General features: G+C 42.3%; 1 protein-coding gene and 1 non-coding gene across 2 annotated transcripts in view; both read right to left on the reverse strand.

The window, feature by feature from the left end:
• Nucleotides 1-8,153: 8,153 nt before the first annotated feature.
• Nucleotides 8,154-25,442, reverse strand: part of LOC105725186 (coiled-coil domain-containing protein 170-like) — a 119,427-nt gene continuing 102,138 nt past the window's right edge. The window contains exons 6-11 of the mRNA XM_064374929.1: nucleotides 22,267-22,411; nucleotides 21,056-21,370; nucleotides 17,875-18,075; nucleotides 12,788-13,012; nucleotides 11,459-11,677; nucleotides 8,154-8,425 (exon numbers count right to left, since the gene is read on the reverse strand). Coding sequence (XP_064230999.1) covers nucleotides 8,309-8,425; nucleotides 11,459-11,677; nucleotides 12,788-13,012; nucleotides 17,875-18,075; nucleotides 21,056-21,370; nucleotides 22,267-22,411 — 1,222 coding nt within the window. The 3' untranslated portion in view covers nucleotides 8,154-8,308. The remainder of the gene's footprint in view (nucleotides 8,426-11,458; nucleotides 11,678-12,787; nucleotides 13,013-17,874; nucleotides 18,076-21,055; nucleotides 21,371-22,266; nucleotides 22,412-25,442) is intronic.
• Nucleotides 8,661-8,722, reverse strand: LOC135274388 (U7 small nuclear RNA). Its single transcript, XR_010342227.1, has one exon. It is a non-coding gene; the product is annotated as a U7 small nuclear RNA (small nuclear RNA).

Consider the following 25,442-nt stretch of genomic DNA (forward strand, 5'->3'; position numbering starts at 1 on the left):
CCCAGCTAATTTTTGTATTTTTTTTTAGTAGAGATGGGGTTTCACCATGTTGACCAGGATGGTCTCGATCTCTTGACCTCGTGATCCACCCGCCTCGGCCTCCCAAAGTGCTGGGATTATAGGCATGAGCCACTGCGCCCGGCCCAGCCAACACTTTTATACGTACATATGTGTACATGCTGTGATAAACACTTTTACACATATATATTTGTGTGCACATATTAATATTTTGCTAAGATAAATTTCCACAGGTGAAATTATTTATCAATGGAAGCACAATTTTAAGTTGTGGATATCAAACTGCCCTTCAAAATGGTTGTAAAAATTTATACTTATGCAAAAAGGAATAAAGTTTTTTGTTGTTGTTAAGATGGAGTACTCTGTCGCCCAGGCTGGAGTGCAGTGGCATCTCAGCTCACTACAACCTCTACCTCCCAGGTTCAAACGATTCTCCTGCCTCAGCCTGCTGAGTAGCTGGGATTATGGGCACACACCACTACACCTGGCTAATTTTTGTATCTTTAGTAGAGACGGGGTTTCACTATGTTGGTCAGGCTGGTCTCGAACTCCTGACCTTGTGATCCACCCACCTCAGCCTTCCAAAGTGCTGGGATTACAGGCATGAGCCACCACGCCCAGTCCAAAAGGAGTAAAGTTGCTTTACTGACTTTATGTATAAATATTTCTATCGAAAGATTTTATGTATTTTTATCCTACAAATAGACCATTCTCCTTCTTCATTTTATTTGCACAGTCTGTAACATTTAACTGTTAAATAGCCCTTCTTTCACAGAACACATTTTTCACCTGTCTTTTAAGGCAGCATGCTCTTAGGGTTTTCCTCATAACACACTGGACTCTCCTTTTCAATCTTCCCTCCTGTTTCCTCATTTTTTTTTTTTTTTGAGACGGAGTTTCACTCTTGTGGCCCAGACTGGAGTGCAGTGGCACAATCTCAGCTCACTGCAACCTCTGCTTCCCAGGTTCAAGTGATTCTCCTGCCTCAGCCTCCCAAGTAGCTGGGATTACAGGTATGCGACATCACACCCGGCTAATTTTGTATTTTTAGTAGAGATGGGGTTTTGCCATGTTGGCCAGACTGGTCTTGAACTCTTGACCTCAGGTGATACACCCACCTCAACCTCCCAAAGTGCTGGGATTATAGGTATGAGCCACCACATCCAGCACCTCTCCTTGAATTCTAAACACTGCAGTGTCCTAGGCATCAGTCCTTGGTCATCTCCACCTAAACCTATTCCTTTGGTGGGATCTCATCCAATCTCATGAATTCAAATGCCGTATCTCCACTTGGATGTTTAAGAGGCAAGGCATTTAAAAACATTCAAAGCTGAACTTATGATTGTACCCCCAAAACCTGATCCTTCCAGTATCACTTTGTTTCAACTCAGCAAATCACAACTCTATCTTTGTGCTTACTGAAATCAAACCCTTGCTTTCTTACACCCTAACTTCTCTTCATTCAGATTTTTCTCATTAGATTCTGCCTCCCACTACCATTCCTTGCCCTTTTAACTTACCTATTTTTTTTTAATAGATCAATCTCTAAAACTAAAGTATGTACTTCTTTACTAGATCATTGTCCTCCCCACCAGAAGATGAGCTGAGGGCAGGAACAGTTCACTACATTATCTGATTCACTAATATCTCTAGCACCTATAGCAGTGTTCTTGGCACACAGTGGCACTCAATAATTATTTGCTCAGTAAATGGCTTGTACTGGTCACACACATCAGTACTATAGTTGAAAACCAAGCTGCTGAGGTGGCAAGGGTAACAAATTGAGAGAGAAAGCATCTGGGTTTGGGGCCTAGCCCAGGCACAGATACACAGCTGTAGGCAACTTATCCTTCAAAGTCGATTTCATCATCTGTAAAATGGGGTTTATGCATTGCCTCAGCATAAAAACCAGTTGAAATGGTCAATATCTATCTGGTATTACAGGACACAAAAGTTTCACTCCCTACAACTTTCCAAGAATATTTGCTTCAATTCCCTTCTTAATTTCACTTGCTCAGGCATCATAACACAACTTAAGTGGACATTTGCAGAAGCTCTTACGTTACACTGTACCTCTAAAATATCTACTTGTGCAAACTTTGAGAGTGGTAAAAGTAATTATCAGCAAAAAAAAAAATCACCGGATTCCTTAATTCTATGATGCTGATGATTACACAACTCTGTAAATCTGCTCGAAATCACTGAATCAAACAATTTAAATGGGCGAATGTTATACATTATACTTTGTAAAACTGTTAAAACAAAAAAGATTATCATCTAATTCCATATATGGGCCTACTATAAAATATCCTCATAATTTAGGAATAAGAAAAAAATACTAAAAGCTCCCAATTTTTTAAGACGCGTTTCACTATGTTGGCCAGGATGGTCACGATCTCCTGACCTCGTGATCCACCCACCTCGGCCTCCCTAAGTGCTGGGATTACAGGCGTGAGCCACCACGCCCGACCTCCAATTTTTTTTTAAAAAAATGTTTTAGATGAACTCTGCCATTAGCTGGAACAGGCCACCATCAGGAACGGCTTGTAAAAGAAACTCGGTATCCGGTCAAGTCCTAAGCGACCTGAACCACGTATCTTCAAAACCATAATGGGATGACTGCAACCTGAGCGCGGTTCCTCGAGCAGAGCAAGCACATTCATTCGACTCAGTAACTCAAGGGGCCAGTCCTGTCTCCAGCATCCCAACTACCATCGCCCATCTTATTCCTTCCTTAGCGTGGACGCCTACGGGGAGAGAGCGTCCCCTCTCGATGGTCAACTGGCATCTATCTAGCTTATGAAGACCGCGTGGGTTCTCCAACCCCATACCTGCCGGGGGACGGGGACGTGGGGGTGACAAAATCTAAACTACGACCCTCCCTGAGCCCTGGCAACCCCGGGGTGACCACGACGCCGAGAGCGCCACGCGCGCTCCAGTTCTGACACCCCTTTCAGCTCCGCGGGGCCTAAAACAACGGGCTGCGCTTAACCCACGGCTGAGCGTCAGATTCAGCCGAGGAGATTCTAAAGGCGCGGTGCTGGGCCCAGAGCCAGGCACTCCAGAGCAGAACGCGGAGGGGGCCCGACCCCAGTCTGGTGGTGCGGTTGCGTGACAAAGTCAGAAGGCGCGCCAAGCTCCCCAGTTCCACATCTCCTGTGGAGTCTAGCGCCCGCCACGCTCCCGGGCGGGCACCCATCCAAAACTCCCGGAAGCAAGGCGCCTCAGACCCCTGCACCGCGTCCCCAGAGCCGGGGGCAATTCGGGAGACTGGACACCCAAGCCCGCGAAACAATCCTCGTTCCCGCGAGACCTCTCAGTCCCCACCACCCGCGAGACGGCCCCGGCGCCCCACCTCCGCGAGACCGCTCCGCTTCCTGATTGGCTGTAATTGGGCGGGTTCCGGCGTCAGTTTCAGCTCCTCTTCAGCCAGGTTTCTAGCCGCCTGCCAAAACGGCTCCTTTCGCCCGCCAATCATCTCCTACAGCCAGTCATCACCGACTTCCTCCACGTTTTCTTCGTCCTCTCTTGCCGGCAGTGCAGCGGCAGCAACTCCCTACGTTGAAGTCCGCGCCCTCCGTCCCCGCCCTCACTTCCTTTTCCCTGAAGGACTTCTCACGCGCCGACCTATTTAGAAGGGCGCAGGCTCGGTAACGCGGGCTGTTGAACTGTTTTAAGCACAGGGATGCAGTGGAACGCGCACTTCCAGTTTGGCTGCATAGAAAAGTGGGATTCAATAGAAGGGGATTCATGAGCGGGAATCCCGCACAGAAAAGTGGTCTCCCTGTAAACGGTTGCTCCTGCCCCTAGGGAATGTTGGACCACAGGAGAGGGCTTGAAGTAAGATGTGTAGGTCCTAATGGTCCCTCTTTATGGAAGCGGACACATGTAGGGGAGGGGCCCAGCGGGACAGGCTGGGAACCAGGAGGCTGATTTGAGCCTGCCTCACCTGAAGACAGATACCTTGCAGCTGAGGAATGGGGCCCTAGGCATAATATTCCTGCGGCTGTGCCCTTTGGTTCCTGTTCTGGGGCGGCAGACTCCTTTATTTGACCAAAAAACGTTTCTGCCAGCCTACTTGTTTGTGGCTGCCTGAAACCCCATGATTCAGAAATCCAGGCCATGATTTCTCTCTCGTATGGAGATAAAGAAAATTCGAGTTTTAGCTGGGCATGGTTGCGGGTGCCTGCAATCCCAGCTACTTGGGAGGCTGAGGCAGGAGAATTGCTTGAACTCGGGAGGCGGACGTTGCAGTGAGCCGAGATCGTGCCATTGCACTCCAGCTTGGGCGAAGAAGCGAAAGTCTGTCTCAAAAAAGAAAAGAAAAGAAAATTCGAGTTTAGTGAGACAACAAGACTCGATCAAGGGTTGCAAGACTGGTTAGTACTTTCGGAGGCCAAGGCAGGTGGATCATCTGAGGTCAGGAGTTCGAGATCAGCCTGACCAACATGGAGAAACTTCTTCTCTACTAAAAATGTAAAATTAGCTAGGTGTGGTGGCGCATGCCTGTAATCCCAGCTACTCGGGAGGCTGAGGCAGGAGAATCGCTTGAACCCGTGGAGGAGGTTGCAGTGAGCCGAGATTGTGCCACTGCACTCCAGCCTGGGCGACAGAGTGAAACTCAGTTTCAAAAAAAGACTGGTTAGTGACAGACGTTCAACAAGAACCAAGTTCTCCTTACGAGCCCATTGCTTTCCCCACTATATTAGTGTATTACCATTTGCTTAGTGGAACTCCATGCTCTCCCCCATTTGCCATCTCCCAGTCCTGGTCCTAGAGTTACTTTCTAGTTTGGCCCCTGAGAAAATTCAGCACTCCAGTTGATCTCTCCCCGTCCAACCCCAAAGGAGATCCACTGCTTAACTAATGAATCTGATTGCCATACTTATGCTACCGTTGTTTATCTGGGTAGTTTTCAGTTTGGGGCAATTATGAACAATGTCACCGTGAGTAATCTTGTAAATGTCTTGTATATATATTTCTGTTATATATGTAGAAGTGGAACCGCACCTTCATAAGGCATGCATGTATTCAATTTTAGTAGATGCTAACTACAGCAGGCAGAATAATGGCTCCCCCAAAATGTCCTTGTCCTAATCCCTGGAACCTATGAGCATATTAGGTTACATAGCAAAAGGGAATTAAGTTTACAGAGGTTGCTAAGAGGTGGTCTTAACATAGGGAGAACATTCTGGATTGTCCAGGTGGGCCCAAGTTAATCACAAGGGCCCTTAACAATGGGGAAGAGGGAGGCCAGAGAAGGAGAATCAGAGAAATAGTAGAACCAGACAACCAGATAATAGTAGCTGTGAGAAAGACTACGCGAGCCTGATCAATTCCTACTGGTTTTAAAGATGGAGGAAGGAGGCAATGAGCCAAGAATGTGGGCAATCTCTACAAGTTGGAAAAGGCAAAGAAATGGATTTTCCCCTTTCCAGAAGGAACACACTCTGTTGACACTTTAATTTTAGCCTATTGGGACCTCTACAACTGTAAGATAATAAATTTTTATTGTTTTAGCCACAAAATTGGTGATAATTTGTTATAGCAGCAACAGAAATCTCACACACTGCGAGTTTTCCAAAGTAATTTTATCAATTTATATACTTAAGGAGCATTGAAAAAATATCCATACTTCAGCCCCATGCCACAAACTGAACTGGAATCTCTGGATAGGACTAGGAAAATATTTCCTTAATTAGATCATTTCATTGCATCTTGAAGGTTGATAATTTTTTATCTAAAGCCTTAAATCTAAATCCAATACTTATCATTAAAGAAGAGTGTGGCAGTGATTTGGCCACATAATTAAAAGCTTTTCTAGAAAAGAGGGTTCCAGGTGCTTGAAGGATCTCCCGTTTTCTGAGTTAACAGCTAATGTTTTGTACTGTCCTATGGTTGAACAATCAGTTTCTACTAACACAATTCATAATGGAGCATTTACACTAAGCCCTCTTTGTTTTTACAAGAGATTTTTCTTTGATATGTTCAGAAAGTGGCTCTTTCAGAAGCTGGCCCACCTTAACACCTTGGCTTTCGTGGAGAGTTTGGCTGTAGGAGCTGGTAGTGCCTACATTTCCTGAGAGAAGAGTGTCCTAGGAGGAGAGGGTCTACTTGGTTCATGGCCAGGCTCCTGTGTGCTGAGGCTGCAGCAGGCAGATGATCCTTGGGCCGTGGCTCTGGGGAAATTCTGAATAAAAAGGTGGTTTTTACAGCTTCAGCAGGCTGGGGCTGCAAGAGGAGGCTCTGGGCACAGTGTCCTTCATCTTTCTTCTTTTGTTCAGCTGGTGATATTAAGAAGAAGGGTAACATTGCAGTCAGGGATCCTGGAGTCTGGGGAAAGAGGCTCCTTCTCCAAGTTTGCAGGACAGCTTCTTTGGTAGTGATACCACTAACTGCTGAGGTTCACATGGCAACAAATTTATAAATCCTGAGAATCCCTGGGCAGTTTCTGTCACAAAGATATGTCATCAAAAAGAATGAAAGGTGAGCTAATGTCAAAGCTAGTATTAATGTACCTTCCTGACAGATGTGAAATATTATGTTTCCCTTTAAAATCAAAATATTCCATGGCATGCTGAGATCCCTACAGTGCAACAGTGTGCCTTGGCACACAGTTTGGGAATCATGGCTGTGGCCATTTGGAAAATGATTCTCATTTATCCCTTGAATGAATATTCAAGATAATTATTCTGTTCCAAAATGTTACTTCTGTAAGGTCCAATGAAATCTCACCCCTCCCATGCTGAAGAGCTCTCTAAAACAGGCATTGAGTCCCACAGGCCAGTCCAGATTCTGACTTGTTCTCACAGAGGACATATTGGGTACATCTAAAACTACCTCAGAAGGTGAGCAGTTTACATTTTTATTTTTATTTTAAATTTTTACTTATTATTTTTTGAGATGAAGTCTCCCTCTGTCACCCAGGCTGGAATGCAGTGGTGCGATTTCAACTCACTGCAAGCTCTGCCTCAGCCTCGCAAGTAGCTGAGATTACAGGCTCCCACCATCATGCCTGGCGAATTTTTGTATTTTTAGTAGAGACCAGGTTTCACCATGTGGGTCAGGCTGGTCTTGAACTTCTGAGCTCAAGTGATCTGCCCACCTCGGCCTCCCAAAGTGCTGAGATTATAGGTGTGAGCCAATGTGCCCAGCCAGTTTTTTATTTTTATTTTTAGACAGTCTCATTCTGTCACCCAGGCTGGAATGCAGTGGCACAATCTCAGCTCACTGCAACCTCCACTTCCCAGGTTCAATCAATTCTCCTTCCTCAGCCTCTCAAGTAGCTGAGATTACAGGCACTTGCCACCATGCCTGGCTAATTTTTGTATTTTTGGTAGAGATGGGGGTTTCACCATGTTGGCCAGGCTGGTCTCGAACTCCTGACCTCAAGTGATCTGCCTGCCTCGGCTTCCCAAAGTGCTGGAAGTACAGGTGTGAGACATCACACCCAGCCCCTATTTTTAATTAAATAAACTAGGAAGCTTATCTATTTGAAAAGTAGCTCATTAACTTAGAGATCAGCCTACCATTGGCAAAACACTGGCAGACACTATTAAATACTAGGAAAATAAAAAAACATACTACAGACTATTGCACATTTACAAGAATTCTCAATGACCTTCCCACTCCTCAACATTTCATATCTGATTTTAATACTCTCAGTTAATCAAATAGGTAAGTTAGATTCAAATTTTAGAAAATAACTTTACCTGGATTGCTAAGGGGGATAGAATATCGAAAAAATTCTAGAAACGACTGTTAACTATGGATATAAATATTCTAAGTAAGAACACAAGTTTCTGATCCATATATTGCTTAAAATACAGTTAAAAAAAAAAAAAACATCCGGGCACGGTGGCTCACACCTGTAATCCCAGCACTTTGGGAGGCTGAGGTGGGTGGGTCACGAGGTCAGGAGATGAAGATCATCCTGGCCAATGTGGTGGTGAAACCCCATCTCTATTAAAAAAAAAAAATCTTGGAGTATGTTTGAATTCTAAATTTTAAAAAAATACAGTTAATAAAAATGTAATTAGGTAATTATTACAAGAAACAATCCAGACTAAACCATAAGTAATGTATAGAATAAGATTATTTTTAAAAGTTAAATGCCAAACATAGGAAAGAACAGATTTATGTGAAAAATTTCCACTGCATTTTATTCATAATTTAGCTATATCCAAGATGCTGGAGGAAATATCCATATCTGCTGAGTTCTTGGCAGCAATGAAGAGGCAGAATGGCTTTATTAATTAACCTTTCCAGTCTCACAATCAGAAGCAATCTTTTATTTGTTAGATATTTCATAAACTTGTATAATAAGCTTTAGCTGATTGATGCTTTCCTTGTCTGCTGTTTTTATGTCAAATGCCAACATCATAATAGTTTCTTGAAAGTTGCTGAGCTACAAATAACCATCACAGAAATCAAGATATGTTATTAATGTGGGTCACCCACTTATTACATACAAAGAATTGGTATTAGAAATTTAGTCTTATTAAACATTATTAAATGTAATATATTCTACCTTCAAACAGTATGTTTAAGCTAGGAACTGATGTCTTCTATTACAATAACTCTATTTAAAATTTCCTTTGCATTTAAATTTTTTTCTTGTTTTTACACTTTTTTTTTTAAAGAGGGACTTTCTGACAAAAACTGGAAAGCCTGCTAGACAAATTCTAAAAGAAATGTAACACTCTACACTTTTGTAAACTTAATTTTATTGCTGCTTATTTTGTTATTTTTCATCCATAAGGTAATTACTTTTTGGACTTCTGATTTGCTGAATGGTAATACCAGTCCCCTAAATACACATTTCTCTACCCATCCTCCAAAAACCATAGTGATCAACAAGGAGATTATATAAAAACTACCTGTAAATTATGCCTAAAGCAAACCTAGAGAATAGCACAAACTTCAAGTGGGGAAATAAATATTCTAAACCAGCAGAGTCGGCCAGGAGTGGTGGCTTACACCTGTAATCCAAGCACTTTGGAGGCCAAGGCGGGCAGATCACCTGAGGTAGGGAGTTCAAGACCAGCCTGACATGGTGAAACCCCATCTTTAAAAAAAAAAAAAACATAAACCAGCAGAGGCAGCTACAGAAGAAGGTGCAGCTAATTTTCACTGGTGTAGAACGCAGACATTACCCCCAGAAACAAGACAGTTCATAAATAGTGAAATACCAAGAACAAATCTGAGATCTGGTGGATCAGACCACTGACAAGTGGGGAAGGAAAAGCAAGGGGCTTGGAAGCACATAAGACCAAAAATGGCAGTTGCAGAGGGCAAGGTTTCTAAGGGGAGAGGGTGGTAGTTGGGTGAGGTGTTCCTTGGAAGCTTGGTAATAAAGGAAAAGAAAAAAGCAAACAGTGGAAATCAAGAAGTTTATACAAATAAGAGTATTACAGAATCAGACATCACATAAACCCCCATTCACAAAATAAAAGGCTTGATCTAGTAAACTTTAGAAACTGCACTCACTGTGCCAACAGAAGCCGGTGGTATTGAGTTAAGGAACCTAGTGAGTAAGTCCTGCCTCCAGCTACTCTAAAGTAGAAACGTCTGAAGACCAGAGAATTCAAGGAATTTCAAAGTGAATACAGATAAATGGCAAATTATATTCATATAAAATTACTTTAAGAAGAAAAGAGAAGCTGGGCGCGGTGGCTCACGCCTGCAAGTCCAGCACCTTGGGAGGCCGAGGCAGGCGGATCACGAGGTCAAGAGATCGAGACCATCCTGGCCAACATGGTGAAATCCCGTCTGTACTAAAAAATACAAAAATTAGCCGGGCACAGTGGCAGGTGCCTGTAGTCCCAGCTACTCAGGAGGCTGAGGCAGGAGAATTGCTTGAATCCAGAAGGTGGTTGGTGCAGTGAGCAGAGATTGCACCACTGCACTCCAGCCTGGGCAATAACAGCAAAAATCCATCTCAAAAAAAAAAAAAAAGCCATGAAACACAGAACACATATTTGACACAACACCCTGAAAAAAATTAAATACAAATTTTAAAAGGATTTGCAAAAATGGTGGGGGGGGGACTTTATTTTGAATCAGAAATGTAATAATTCAGAATAGAAATAAACAAAGAGATGTCCAAGATATCTAGATGGAAGGCTGGGTGCAGTGGGTTACGGCTATAATCCCAGCACTTTGGGAGGCCAAGGTGGGCGGCTTGCCTGAGGTCAGGAGTTTGAGACCAACCCAGCCAACATGGTGAAACCCCATCTCTAAAAAAAAAAAAGAAAGGAAAAAAAGATATCTAGATGTGAGACGAACTCAGGCAAGAAAACACAAAATCATCTAAAAAGTAAAGAGTGAACTACAAGGTAACCAAAGGAAAACAGATTTGGGTGAAAATAAAATAAGGGGCTGGACACTGTGGCTCACACCTGTAATCCCAGCACTTTGGGAAGCCAAGGCTGGAGAATTGCTTGAGCACAAGAGTTTGAGACCAGCCTGGGCAACATGGTGAAACCCTATCTCTACAAAACACACAAAAATTAGTCAGGTGTGGTGGTGGCACACATGTAGCCCCAGCTATTTGGAAGGCTGAGGTGAGAGGACTGCTTTAGCTCAAGACATTGAGGCTGTAGTGAGCCATGAACATGCTACTGCACTCCAGACTGGGCGACAGAATGAAACTGTCTCAAAAAATAAAAGAAATAGAAACAATCAAGAAAGTGAACATGCAGCAGTTAAAGAGAGAAAAAAGAGAAAATGCTAATATTATACTTAATGTTTAAGCATATCTTAAGGTATAAGTTTCCTAAGCAACTAATATATGGAGATGTGACATATAATAACTTTAAAATTTCCCCAAGTGATCAGTTAGCCTTTTCAAAATTCTCTCAAAATATTTACAAGCATAGTGAAAATCTAAGCAAGTTCAGAAGCTCTACTCTATTTTGATAGACAGTGACACAGAAAGTAACATACAAGGTTTCCTCTGAGTTTCACATGATGACACATGATCTCATAGACCTATACCCTCCTGGTCACTGGTTAGTCAGAGTATATAAAATAACCATATATCCCATCCCTAGCCACTGTGGGTTTAGCAGGGATAAGCACTTGACCTAAACTGGGCCAATTAGACCCTTTCTTGGGATTCTCTCTCCTGTCACAGGAACTACATCTAAAACTCCATGGTTGTCAGTGACCATGTTTCCTGTCACGGAGAAAACCAACCGGCAGTCAGACAGATGAGCTGACACATAGATGCCAAGAAGAAACTGTGAGAAAAGGCTTGTAGGTTCCAGGTGCTAATCCTGGAGCCCAGATACAACTCCACTCTCCTGGAGTCAAAGTTTAACTCATTTTTGATTCCATAAGCCGATATTCCCTTTTGTCTAAGTTAGTTACAGTCTAAGTAGGGGTGGTGTTTATCACTTTAACTAAATTAATTTTAATTTTATTATTTTAAAAAAACCTCTTGTTCTTGTCCTGATATTTCTTCAGGTGTGCTCTTTGCTCTGGGAGGCTCAGAAGTGACAGCATCTAACATCTGCTGGGTCTTCTCTTTGTCTGATCTTGCCTCTTGCTCTGCAGAGTCTAATGTAGTTTTCAAGTTTTCTGTTTTCAAAACTGCCTTCTCTTTCATTGTTTCAACATTTGCTAAAGATTGCCTGAGGTTTTCAATTGTTTTGTCCTGTGACAGCGTATAAGATGGGGAAAAGGAAGGAGATAACTATGATTAGATCTCTTCTAAATAACAGTTATGGTAACTCATGCTTCTTTTCCTTTTCTTAATTTTTTTATGAAGAGAGAGCTATATGGAAAAGAAAAACATTCCATAGTTTCTGAATTAAGAGGACATTTCTTCACCATCATGCTCATCAATAACTATTACTTAGCACTTTTATTAACTGGCCACTTGGGATTTAAAGAGTCTTAACACATTTTCTGCATCCTAGCCTCAACGGTCTTAAAGCTCTACATTAATCAAGTACAGAAATATAGAACATAATTGGCATTTCAGTAAGAGAAATATTGCTGATAAACTGCTGTATCAGTTGATCGGTTATTTAGTGCCTGTTTGACTTAAGGGATACTTTTTGAAATAGTATAACTGAAGCTTGATATGGAGAAGGTCCAAACAAGAGCCCCTAAAATGACTACAACTTTTAACTATTACCCCAATAAGAGACACCAGTAAAACTACAATAAAAAATGGGCTGGGTGTGGTGGCTCATGCCTCAGCACTTTGGGAGGCTGAGGCAGGCAGATCACTTGAGGTCACGAGTTCGAGACCAGCCTGGCCAACATGGTGAAACCCTGTGTCTACTAAAAATACAAAAATTAGCTGGGCATGGTGGTGTGCACCTGTAGTCCCAGCTACTCGGGAGGCTGAGGTGGGAGGATTGCTTGAACCTGGAGGGCAGAGGTTGCAGTGAGCCAACATTGCGCCACGGCACTCCAGTCTAGGTGACAGAGGGAGACTCCATCTCAAAAAGAATAGTAATAATAAAAAAAAAAAACAAGGGCTTTGTAATCATAACACTTAGAATACCAATTATCATTGAGGAATAAGGAGGAGGATATATGGATATATGGGGGTTTCAATTGTATTGGTAATATTTGTTTCTTAAAATGAGTGGTGGATTCCAATTTTATTCTATATGCTTTAATATTATATATATTCTTTTGTATGTACATAAAATAATTTTATTTTTTTTAGCTGCAATGAAAAGCATGCTGCTAATATGATAAAAGACCAAAGCTTAAGTGAATTTCTGAAAGCCTCTCTTCCTTTACTTACTTTAAGGACGTTTATTCTTGTCAGCTGGGTTTTCATATTTTTATTTGACAATTTCAAATCACTGAGCTGCTTCTGAAGTTTCTGAATTTTCTTCTCCAATCTTTGTGTTGTAGCAATCTGCAAATTCTGCTGAATATTCAATAACATTTGTTGCATGTTGTCTTTCTGTAGCTTTTTGAACTTCTTATGCTTATCTATCTGGGAATGCTTAGTCCCTGAGTGTTCCTTTGCAGAAATCAATAGTATTGAAATAAAAATTTGTGTTTTAAGATGTTATTCTGTACTAGCATAATACCACATCCACTCCAGACTAACACACTTTAGGCTTAACAATAATTCCATAAGTAAAATATTTTTATGCATTATTTTATGCAAATTATTTAAAATATTTTATGCATTATTAAAATAATCAGGAAAATAAAATATGACAATAAAAGTGATTACTCAGGACTACCAAGGGTACAATTAAATAGATTTTATAAGCACCAAGGAGTAGCATAGATTAGTTCAACTTTTATAGGAATGTATTATAAAGAAATAATCAAGTTGTGCCCACAGCAACCTCGGTTTGGATCCGAGTCACGGCACCAAAAAAAAAAAAAAAAAAAAAAGAAATAACCAAATATGTGGATAAAGATTCACACACAAGGATTTTTAAATCTATTTTTTAAGTTAGGGTCTTGCTCTGTCGCCCATGCTGGAATTCAGTGGCATGATCACAGCTCACTGCAGGCTCAACCTCCCAGGCTCAAGAGATCCTCCCACCTCAACCTCTGGAGTAGCTGGGACTACAGGGTGTGTACACCTAGCTGTGGTTTTTTTTTTTTTTCCTCAAACTTCTGGGCTCAAGTGATCTTCCCGCCTTGCCCACTCAAAGTGCTGGTATTACAGGCGTGAGCCACCGCACCCAGCCACAAAGATATTCAGATGTTCTGTTTTTTTTTGAGAAGGAGTTTTGCTCTTGTGGCCCAGGCTGGAGTGCAATGGCACAACCATGGCTCACAGCAACCTCCACCTCCCAGGTTCAAGTGATTCCCCAGCCTCAGCCTCCCAAGTACCTAGAATTACAGGCGCTCAGCACCACGCCCAGCTAATTTTTGTATTTTCAGTAGAGACAGTGTTTCACTATGTTCACCAGGCTGGTCTCCAACTCCTGACCTCAGATGATCCACCCACCTCGGCCTCCCAAAGTGCTGAGATTACAGGCATGAGCCACTGCACCTGGTCACAAAGATAATCTTTTTTTTTCTTTTTTCCCTAGATAACTTCAGGACACAAAGATATTCTTTACAACATTATTTATAACAGGAAAAACTGAAACAATGCAAATGTCAAAAAAGAAAAATTATGTATGATAGATTATTCCCTAGAAATTAAGTTTTCAAAAATATTTATTAAGAAAAAATGATAATGATATAGTTAATGAAAAAAGCAGGATTGGCTGGGCATGGTGGCTCAAACCTGGAATCCAAGCACTTTGGAGTCCAAGGCGGGTGGATCACCTGAGGTCGGGAGTTCAAGACCAGCCTGACCAACATGGTGAAACCCCATCTTTAAAAAAAAAAAAAGAAAAAAGCAGGATTAAGAAAAACTATGCATATCTCACTTATGACAAAACTATGTATGGAAAATAATCAGGGAAATATACCTATATTTAATACTAGTTATCACAAAACGGTGGGATTACTGGTGATTTCAATTTTATTTCTATTATTTTCTCCTTTACAAATCTTCACTAATACACATGATTTTTTATTTTTTGGGACAGGGTCTCACTCTGTCACCCAGGCTGGAGTGCAGTGATGCAATCACAGCACACTGCAGCCTTTATCTCCCATGCCCAAGCCATCCTCCCACCTCAGCCTTCTCAGTAGCTGGGACTACAGGTGTGCACCATGCCTGGTTAGTTCTTGAATTTTTTGTAGAGATGGGATGTCGCCATGTTGTCCAGGCTGATCTCAAATTCCTGGGCTCTAGCTATCCACCTGCCTCAGCCTCCTTAAGTACTGGAATTACAGATGTGAGCCACTATGCCTGGCTGAATTAATTTTATTATGAGAAAAAAATTAGTTATCTCAAATGTTATTACAAAAAAGTTATGATAAATGTTTTAATCCATTAAAAGAAATAAAACAACATATTAAGGAAGAAGAATCAGAATGGCACCATCCTTCTCAATAACAACCCTAGAGACTAGAAGACAATGGAGTCTGCGTGTGAAAATAAAGTCTAAACCCAGCTATCAATTGAGTATGATGATTCAAAAAAAGACTTTGTTATTCACACAACAACCCCAAAAAATGTCACTCTCCAAGGCACCATGTCTTAGGAAGCCATTGGAGGATGTGTTCCAGCAAAATAAGAAAGGACACCAAAAAAGAGGAAGAAATGTGATTCAGCAAACAATGAAACCAAACCAGGAGATTAGAGAAGGAAAGTCACAGGATCAAAGCTGTGCCCAGGCCCACAGAGCAAAATCCAGACTGAAGCGAGGGAATGAAGGACTTTGGGAGAGAAAAAATAGGAGACTTTTACAGACTAAAGGATCACCTGATACAGATTTGAGCAGAAAAAAAAACCTTAATAAATGAATGCTGAAAATTAAACGTATGAAAATATAAGGAAAGGATTAACTGTAGGAAAAATAAAATGCAATATAAGAAAGAAAATGTACCAAGAATACAGTACTTTGCGCTTTTGTATCCATTTACTATAATGGTAAATTAAAGGCTGATTATGGATTTAGCTTAAAATATTAAATTAACCATATTGGGAAGATGAAAGGAGTTGGTAGGAAAGTGATAGAAAAGATGAAACTTCATCTATAATATAACAATAAATCAACAATATGTCTAATATAGAAAACTTGAGATAAGGTGGTTTAAAATTATTTAGGAAAATGGAAGTTACTACCAGACACAACAGCTAAAAGAGTTAAAAATAATTCTCGGGGCCGGGCGCGGTGGCTCACGCCTGTAATCCCAGCACTTTGGGAGGCCAAGGCGGGTGGATCACGAGGTCAAGAGATCGAGACCATCCTGGTCAACATGGTGAAACCCCATCTCTACTAAAAATACAAAAAATTAGCTGGGCACGGTGGCGTGTGCCTGTAATCCCAGCTACTAATGAGGCTGAGGCAGGAGAATTGCCTGAACCCAGGAGGCGGAGGTTGCGGTGAGCTGAGATCACGCCATTGCACTCCAGCCTGGGTAACAAGGGCGAAACTCCGTCTCAAAAAAAAAAAAAAAAAAAAAAAGAACTGGCCAGGCATGGTGGCTATGCATGTAATACTAGCACTTTGGGAGCTGAGGTGGGAGAATCGCTTGAGCTAAGCAGTTGAGACCAGCCCAGGCAACACGGTGAAATCCCATCTCTACAAAAACTTCAAAAAACTAGTCAGGCGTAGAGGCATGCGCCTGTAGCTCCAGCTATCTGGGAGGCCGAGACAGGAGGATCTCTTGAGCCCTGAAGGTTGAGGCTTCAGTGAGCCATAGTCATGCCACTGCACTCCAGCCTGGACAACAGGTAGAGCAAGACCCTGTCTCAAAAAGAACCACTGGTTCTTTGGAAAGATAACATAGATGACTCAGGCAAGCCTGGTTATAAAGGAAAGAGAGAAAGTGAAAATACACAATATTAGAAAGGAGGAATATATAGAATGTATAGATATGCATAGATAATGCATTCAGAATGCAAAGATGAAAATAATTCTAAGAGAACATTTTGTAACATGGTGGTAATAAATTGAAAATCTAAAAGAAATACAGGCTTTAATTCCAGCACTTTGGGAGGCAGAGATGGGCAGATCATTTGAGGCACATGGAGTTCGAGACCAGCCTGGGCAACATGGAAAGACCCTGTCTCTAAAAAACTACAAAAATTAGCTGGACATAGTGGCGTGCACCTGTGGTTCCAGCTACTCAGAAGGCTGAGGCAAGAGGATCATTTGAGCCTCAGAAGGTTGAGGCTGCAGTGTACCATGATGGTAACACTGCATTCCAGCCTGGGAAACAGAGTAAGACTGTCTCAAGAAAAAAAAAAGCAGTTCTCCCATGAGCTAGTCCAAAGTGTTCCACCTTTAAAATCAAATTATTTATAAAATAAAAAATGAAAATTTAAAAATACATTATTTCCTAGGAAATAATTTAACAATATACAGTGAAATCCAGAAAACCCAAGAACTCTAGTAAAGAAAACTACTGGGCTGGGCACGGTGGCTTATGCCTGTAATCCCAGCACTTTGGGAAGCTGAGGTGGGTGGATCACCTGAGGTCAGGAGTTTAGACAAGCCTAGCCAACATGGTAAAACTGCATCTCTACTAAAAATACAAATATTAGCTGAATGTGGTGCCTGTAATCCCAGCTATTCAGGAGGCTGAGGCTGGAGAATCACCTGAACCTAGGAGGCGGAGGTTGCAGTGAGCCAAGATCATGTCACTGCACTCCAGCCTAGGCAACAAAAGCGAAACTCCATCTCAAAAAAAAAAAAAAAAAAAGAAAGTAAAGAAAACTGAGTGCTCAATAAATATTAGATGAATAAATGAATGAATGAATGAATGAGCCAAGAGACTAAATGAAGGCGGGGCGTGGGGGCTCACATCTGTAATCTCAGCCCTGATTTGGGAGGCCAAGTCAGGCGTATCACAAGGTCAAGAGCTTGAGATCATCCCGGCCAACATGGTGAAAACCCGTCTCTACTAAAAATACAAAAATTAGCTGGGTGTGATGGGCACACCTGTAGTTCCAGCTACTTGGGAGGCTGAGGCAGGAGAATCGCTCAAACCCAGGAGGCTGAGGTTGCAGTGAGCCGAGATCGCACCACTGCACACCAGCCTGGTGACAGAGGGAAACTCCATCTTAAAAATAAATAAATAAAATAAAATTAGAAGCTTTAAGGGTTTGTAGCAAATTTCCCCCCTTTCCCAATATGAAGAAAAGTGTGTAGCAAATTTCCCCCCTTTCCCAATATGAAGAAAAGTATTAATAGTATTAACAGCTTCAAACATTAGATAAAGTTAGTTACTAATAAAATAAAATGCAATAATTTTCATTATCAAAGGAATGCTTATACTTCAGAAAATTCTTACTTTCTTCCTGTACAAGTCTAATCTCTCTTGAAAAAAGTCATTGATCGAAATTTTTCTTTCCTGACGTTTCAAGGATCTTTTTTGTTCCCAACACTTTTCTTCAGCTTGGGATGATTCTTGAGCAACTTCCTCATAAAGATGATGCAGCTGCTCTAGTTGTTTAGTGAGCATCTGGATTTCCTGCTGAAGGCTTTTGGTTCTCTGCAAGGAAAAAACATTAAAAACTTCCTCATGCTCCATGCTCGTTTGCTTGCTTGTCACCCAGGCTGGAGTGCAGTGGCGTGATCTCGGCTCGCTGTAAACTCCGCCTCCTAGGTTGAAGCAATTCTCTGCCTCAGCCTCCTGAGTAGCTGGGATAACAGGTGTCCACCACCATGCCTGGTTAATTTTTATATTTTTAGTACAGATGGGGTTTCACCATCTTGGCCAGGCTGGTTTTGAACTATTGACCCTGTGATCCACCTGCCTTGGCCTCCCAAAGTGCTGGAATTACAGGCGTGAGCCACCGCTCCCAGCCCTTTCTATTTTTTTGAGACGGAGTTTCGCTCTGTCACCCAGGCTGGATTGCAGTGGTGCAGCATCGGCTCACTGCAACCTCCGACTCGCTGGTTCAAACAATTCTCCTGTCTCAGCCTCCCAAGTAGCTGGGACTACAGGCATATGCCACCATGCCAGGCTAATTGTTGTATTTTTAGTAGAGACGAGGTTTTGCCATATTGGTCAAGCCGGTCTGGAACTCCTGAACTCAGGTGATCTGCCCACCTCAGCCTCCTAAAGTGATGGGATTATAGGCATGAGCCTCTGCACCCAGCCTCTATGCTTTCTATATAGTTTCAAAACTATGTGCAAGTTCTATTTATATCCACATTAGAGTGGCATTAAGTAACTAAGCAGATGAATACAGATGATTTTAGAATTTGACATGTATACGTTGGTTTAAAAAATAAATAGTGCTCACAGCTGTAATCCTAGCACTTTGCAAGGCTGAAAAGGGGGTGGATCACCTGAGGTAGGGAGTTTGGAACCAGCTTGGAGAAACCTCATCTCTACTACAAGATACAGAATTAGCTGGGCATGGTGGCACTTGCCTATAATCCCAGCTACTCGGGAGGCTGAGGCAGGAGAATCACTTGAACCTGGGAGGCAGAGGTGGCAGTGAGCTGAGATCGCGCCATTGCACTCCAGCCTGGGCAACAAGAGCAAAACTCCATCTCAAAATAAATAAAGAGAAAGATTTGATATATAAAAACAAGACATTTTCATCAGTACTGAGAAATAAAGCTGTATAATGAATTTAAGAGAGCAGAGTATTAAAAAGATGTGGAACTCTAAACAAGCTACTGTGTAGCAGGTTTCACTAACACACTGAATCTAAGCTATATACAGGCATCCCTAGTGTCCCTGGGAGATTGGTGTGAGAACCTCCTAGAGATGCCAAAATTCATGAATATTCAGGTTCTTGATACAAGGTGGCATAGTGCTTGTATATAACCTGTGTACATCCTCCTGTATACTTTAAATCATCTCAAGATTTTTATAATACCTAATATAATGTAAATGCTATGTAAATAGTTGTACTCTGTTGTTTAGGGAATAATGGAAAGGAAGAAAGTCTATACATGTTCAGTACAGATGCAATTTTTTTTTTCAGACAGTCTTGCTTTATTGCCCAGGCTAGATTGCAGTGGCGAGATGCTGGCTCATTGCAACCTCCACCTCCCAGGCTTAGCAATTCTCATGCCTCAGCCTCCCAAGTAACTGGGACTATAGGCACATGTCAACATGCCCAGCTCATTTTTGTATTTTTAGTAAAGATGAGTTTTTGCCATGTTGGCCAGGCTGGTCTTGAACTCCTGGCCTCAAGTGATCCACCTGCCTCAGCCTCCCAAAGTGATGGAACTACAGATGTAAGCCACCATACCTGGCTGTGATGCAATATTTTAAACAAATATTTTTTATTCCTGGTTGGTTGAATCCACGGATATGGAGGGCTAACTGTACCTATTACCATTTGAATTTTAAGGTGAGGAGTCATGAAATATACTAAAATGATTTGGACACAGGCTGGCCATGGTGGCTCAAGCCTGTAATCCCAGCACTTTGGGAGGCCGAGGCAGGCAGATCATGAGGTGAAAAGATGGTGACCACCCTGGCCAAGATGGTGAAATCTTGTCTCTACTAAAAATACAAAAAATTAGCCGGGTGTGGTGGTGCATGCCTGTATCCCAGCTACTCAGGAGGCTGAGACAGGAGGATTGCTTGAGGTGAAGGTTGCAGTGAGTCGAGATCGCACCACTACACTCCAGCCTGGCAAAAATGATTTGGACACAAACGAGGAGCTATAGCCACTTAATCTGCTTATTCAATCATATGATAGACTTGACCAGTAAATGAAAACAAACTGGCAATTTTACTGCAATGACTGAAGTGACCAGTGCCAGGTTATCATGTAAACACTATCTTTACCATACCACTATTTTAATATTTATTGAGCTTATATTAAACCAAGCATTTATCATGTATTAACCCATTTAGTATTTGTAACCACTCTGTGAGGTGGGAACTACACACCATCCCCCACTTCACAAATGAAAATGAGGCATAGAGAGGATAAGTAACTTGCCCAAGAGCACACAGCTGACAAATGGCAGAGCTGGGCTTCATGCTAGGGCTCTGCACTCTTAATAAACATTCTCTACTACCTCCAACATGATAATGAACAGCCTCTTCTCTTCTTTCACGGTAATGCTAAAAATAGAATTATAACTAATTCAGAGCCGCAGAGTTTCCTAAATTGACTAATATTAAAATCTACATCATAAGAGAGTCAAAATTCTAGGCCAGATGCAGTGGCTCATGACTGTAATCCCAGCACTTTGGGAGGATTACACCCTCGTGGGTGGATCACGAGGTCAGGAGTTCAAGACCAGCCTGGCCAAGATGATGAAACCCCATCTCTATTAAAAATACAAAAAAAATTAGCCGGTCACGGTGGCGGGCACCTGTAATCCCAGCTACTCAGGAGGTTGAGGCAGGAGAATTGCTTGAATCCAGGAGGAAGAGGTTGCAGTGAGCTGAGATCATGCCATTGCACTCTAGCCTGGGCAACAGAGTGAGACTGTCTCAAAAAAAAAAAAATCAAATTGGAAAGAATAACTTTTATATCTATCTATATACTTACAGATTTCCAAGATTTCTCATTTGCACCAATTTTCTGAATCCTGTTTTTCACAGCCTCCTCTGTGGCTGGTATGGAGACAATGCTGTCACTCAGAAGAGTAGCCAACTGACCAAGGAAATTCTGATATTGGGACTGCACAGTTTTAGTTTCCCAGTTGAATGAATATGGAGGTCTGTCTAACTCAGATGCTTGTTTTTCCTTATAGTTCAAATGTTGTTGACATTTATCCCAAATTTTCTGCTCATTTTTTGGTCCTTCAGAGTGAAAAGTGTTGTCTCTCTCAAAGTTCTTGGCCAGGATAGCTTCACTCTTATCCTAAATAAGCCAATATACAGGTTAAACTTTCCATTTGAAATTTAATATGGAGACATCTATTTTTTTCTCTCTCTTTTTTTTGAGACAGAGTCTCGCTCTGTTGCCCAGGCTGGGGTCCAGTGGCACAATCTCAGCTCACTGCAACCTCCGCCTCCCGGGTTCAAGTGATTTCTCCTGCCTCAGCCTCCTGAGTAGCTGGGATTACAGTCGTGTGCCACCACATCCAGCTAATTTTTTGTATTTTTAGTAGAGACAGGGTTTCACTGTGTTAGCCAGGATGGTCTTGATCTCCTGACCTAGTGATCCACCCACCTCGGCCTCCCAAAGTGCTGGGATTACAAGTGTGAGCCACTAAGCCTGGCCTATTTCCCTGCTTTTGAAATACAAAGTTATAGCACAAAACTTCAGGAGAAAAGACCCTCAATAGAAAGAGTTAGTCACGGCCAGGTGCAGTGGCATGTCTGTAATCACAGTACTTTGGGGGGCCATGGCAGGTGGATCACCTAAGGTTAGGAGTTCGAGACCAGCCTGGACAACATGGTGAAACCCTGTCTCTACTAAAAACATAAAAATTAGCTGGGCGTGGTGGTGGGTGCCTATAATCCCAGGTACTTGGGAGGCTGAGGCAGGAGAATCACTTGAACCCAGGAGGCAGATGTTGCAGTGAGCCGAGATCACTCCACTGCACTCCAACCTCAGCAACAGAGCAAGACTTAATCTCAAAGAAAACAAAACAAAAAACCAGAAACGCTTCTAGTCCGCCATGCTGTACTGCTTCCCTTGATCCTCCTTTAAGAAGAAGACCAACAAACTGAACATTTACCAATTATCTCCTGGAAAAACCCAAGGTAATAAAAATCATGTTTCTTCAAAAAGCAATCAAAATTTGTCCTCACCTTCATCATGAAAATATCCAAGGAATCTTCTTGTCCACTCATATGCATATAAGGGGTGAATCTGTTAGTGCCTGAGAACAACTTCTCCAAAAAGTCTGCTTTTCTCTCTGCCTTTTCTTTTTCAACCAGATGTGCTCTGTGTAAGCTATGGGTCGGTAACAATATCATGAAACCAACTCAACCAATTTTCAAATTTCAACTTAAAATAACAAAAAGAGCCAACAATGCCAATATGGTGCATTGAGTGAGTCCTATGCAGAGTTCAAAGCTGCTACTCTGGCTTTCAGTGGGGTCCCCATCAGCACTGCCAGCTGGGCAAATGAAGCTCCCAAAATTCCAGACTATGTGGGAGATTGACTTCAGGGAATCTACTGTTTTGCCACCCATAGCAATGATTTCTGGAGGAACCTGATCCCTAATTTGGGACGCTGCTTTTAGAGTTTGGCTGGCCAGGAACTTGAGTGACATTGACCTCATGGTGTTAGAGGAACCTCTGCTTACCAGACTTCTGGTTTGGTAAAACGGGACCAGAGTGACTCTATCTTGAAGTGAGTAGCTAGGCACTCACAAGGCCTCTATAAGGTTAATGCTTGTGGTCTGAAACTAGCCACATCCCAAGCTGACCACCAATTATAATTACAGAATATTTGTGGCCATACAGAACATCTTCCACCAATCCTGCAGAATGTCCAGATGTCCTAAGAATGTGCAACCCACTTTATTAAAGATACTGTTAATGAGCAGGCTCAGGTTGAAAGATTAATGGTCATCTAAAACACCAATAGCCCCTACCTTTAGTAAGCACATCTGCATGTTCCAAATTTAATTACAGCTTCTTGTAATAGAGCTTCTTATAAATAGAGACACTAACAAGGATGGCATGTTCCTCCTCCTGCTTTCTGAGGATTCGCTACTCTGTAACATTGTAGTTTCCAATAAACTTGCTTTTTTCTCTGTGCTCTGTGACTCCCCTTGAATTCTTTCCTGTGCAAGATCCACTAACCTGCTCTTGGGGTCTGGATTAGGACCCTCTTTTCTGGCAACAGTGTACCTCAGCCAGGGGTGTAGCCAAGTAGACAAATGGAATCCTGTGCTGTACCCAAACCTTCCAAAAACAGAGCCTACAAATACCATGCCCAGTCATAAAAAAATACATATACCTAAAATATATTTATGAAGAGAGCTGTGCAGTTATCCAAGTGTTTCTAGAGAGATCAGAAATGATAGAGGAATGGGCCAGGTGCAGTGGCTCATACCTGTAATCCCAGCACTTTGGGAGGCTGAAGCCAGTGGATCACTTGAGCCCAGGAGTTAGAGACCAGCCTGGGCAACACAGTAAGACTCTGTCTCAAAAAGAAATGGTAGGCCAGGCATGGTGGCTCATGCCTGTAATCCCAGCACTTTAGGAGGCCGAGATGGGCGGATCACCTGAGGTCAGGAGTTCAAGATCAGCCTGACCAACATAAAGAAACCCTGTCTCTACTAAAAATACAAAATGAGCCTGGCATGGTGGTGTATGCCTATAATCCCAGCTACTTGGGAGGCTGAGGCAAGAGAATCGCTTGAACCCAGAGGCGGAGGTTGCCATGAGCCAAGATCACGCCATTGCACTCCAGCCTGGGCAATAGGAGCAAAACTCTGTCTCAAAACAAAACAAAACAAAACAAAGCAAAACAAAGAAATGGTAGAGAAATGAAGAGAAAAACAATCCAGTGTTAAGTCCGGAAGTATTTCTTATAGGGGAGATCAATTTTGAAGCCGTTCTTTTTAAGGCGGAATTTGGATGTCAATAGCTTGCCTGTCACTACTGGCAATATTGTGATAATCAGGAGGTTCTGTCAGAAGCATTAAAACCAGAGTAGTTCCATCATGAATAGGGGCTGGGTAAAACAAGGCTCAGAACTACTGGGCAGCATTCCCAGGAGCTTAGGCACTTTTAGTCACAGGATGACATAGGAGGTCAGCACAAGATACAGATCACAGCCGGGCACAGTGGCTCACGCCTGTAATCCCAGCACTTTGGGAGGCCAAGGCGGGTGGATCACGAGGTCAAAACATCGAGACCATCCTGGTCAACATGGTGAAACCCCATCTCTACTAAAAATACAAAAAATTAGCTGGGCACGGTGGTGTGTGCCTGTAATCCCAGCTACTCAGGAGGCTGAGGCAGGAGAATTGCCTGAACCCAGGAGGCGGAGGTTGCGGTGAGCCGAGATCTCACCATTGCACTCCAGCCTGGGTAACAAGAGCAAAACTCCATCTCAAAAAAAAAAAAAAAGATACAGATCACAAAGATCCTGCTGATAAAACAGAATGTGGTAAAGAAGACAGCCAAAACTCACCAAAACCAAGATGGTGACAAAAGTGACCTCTGGTTGTCCTGAGTGATCATTATACACTAATTATAATACATTAGCATGCTAAAAGACTCCAACTGGCACCATGACTGTTTACAAATACCATGGCAATGTCAGGAAGTTACCCTATACAGTCTAAAAAAAGGAGGAACCCTTGGTTCTGAGAAATGCCCATCCCTTTTCCAGAAAACTCATGAATAATCCACCCCGTGTTTAGCATATGATCAAGAAATAACTATAAGTATACCCAGTTGAGCGGCCCATACTGTGACTCTCCCTATAGAGCAGCCATTCTTTATTCCTTTACTTTCCCAATAAACTTACTTTCACTTTATGGACTTGCCCCTAATTCTTTCTTGTGTGAGGTCCAAGAACCCTTTCTTGGGGTCTAGATTGGGACCCATTCCTGGTAACAGTTCCACATGGATGCAGCTTTCTTTTTTTTTTTAAGACAGGGTTTCACCATGTTGGCCAGGCTGGTCTTGAACTCCCAACCTCAGGTGATCCGCCTGCCTCGGCCTCCCAAAGTGCTGAGATTACAGGCGTGAGCCACCACGCTGGGCCGAATGCAGCTTTCTTTAGGGTAATATTTGCATTACTCAAATGTCATATATATAATGACATCTTTCTGTGTTCTTATATATAAAGTATATCTCTTTTAAAACATTTTTAAATTTTGGAGACAGGGTCTTGCTGTGTTGCTCAGGCTGGTCTCAAACTGGTCACAAGCTATCCTCCTGGCTCAGCCTCCCAAGTAGCTGGGACTATATGTGCCATCCGGCTACAGTATGTTTCTTGAAAATGCTTAGCATTAGTTTT

This window comes from Aotus nancymaae, unplaced genomic scaffold, assembly GCF_030222135.1.
Source record: "Aotus nancymaae isolate 86718 unplaced genomic scaffold, 86718_ANA_hifiasm-v0.15.2.pri h1tg000011l, whole genome shotgun sequence".
Classification (NCBI taxonomy): Eukaryota; Metazoa; Chordata; class Mammalia; order Primates; family Aotidae; genus Aotus; species Aotus nancymaae.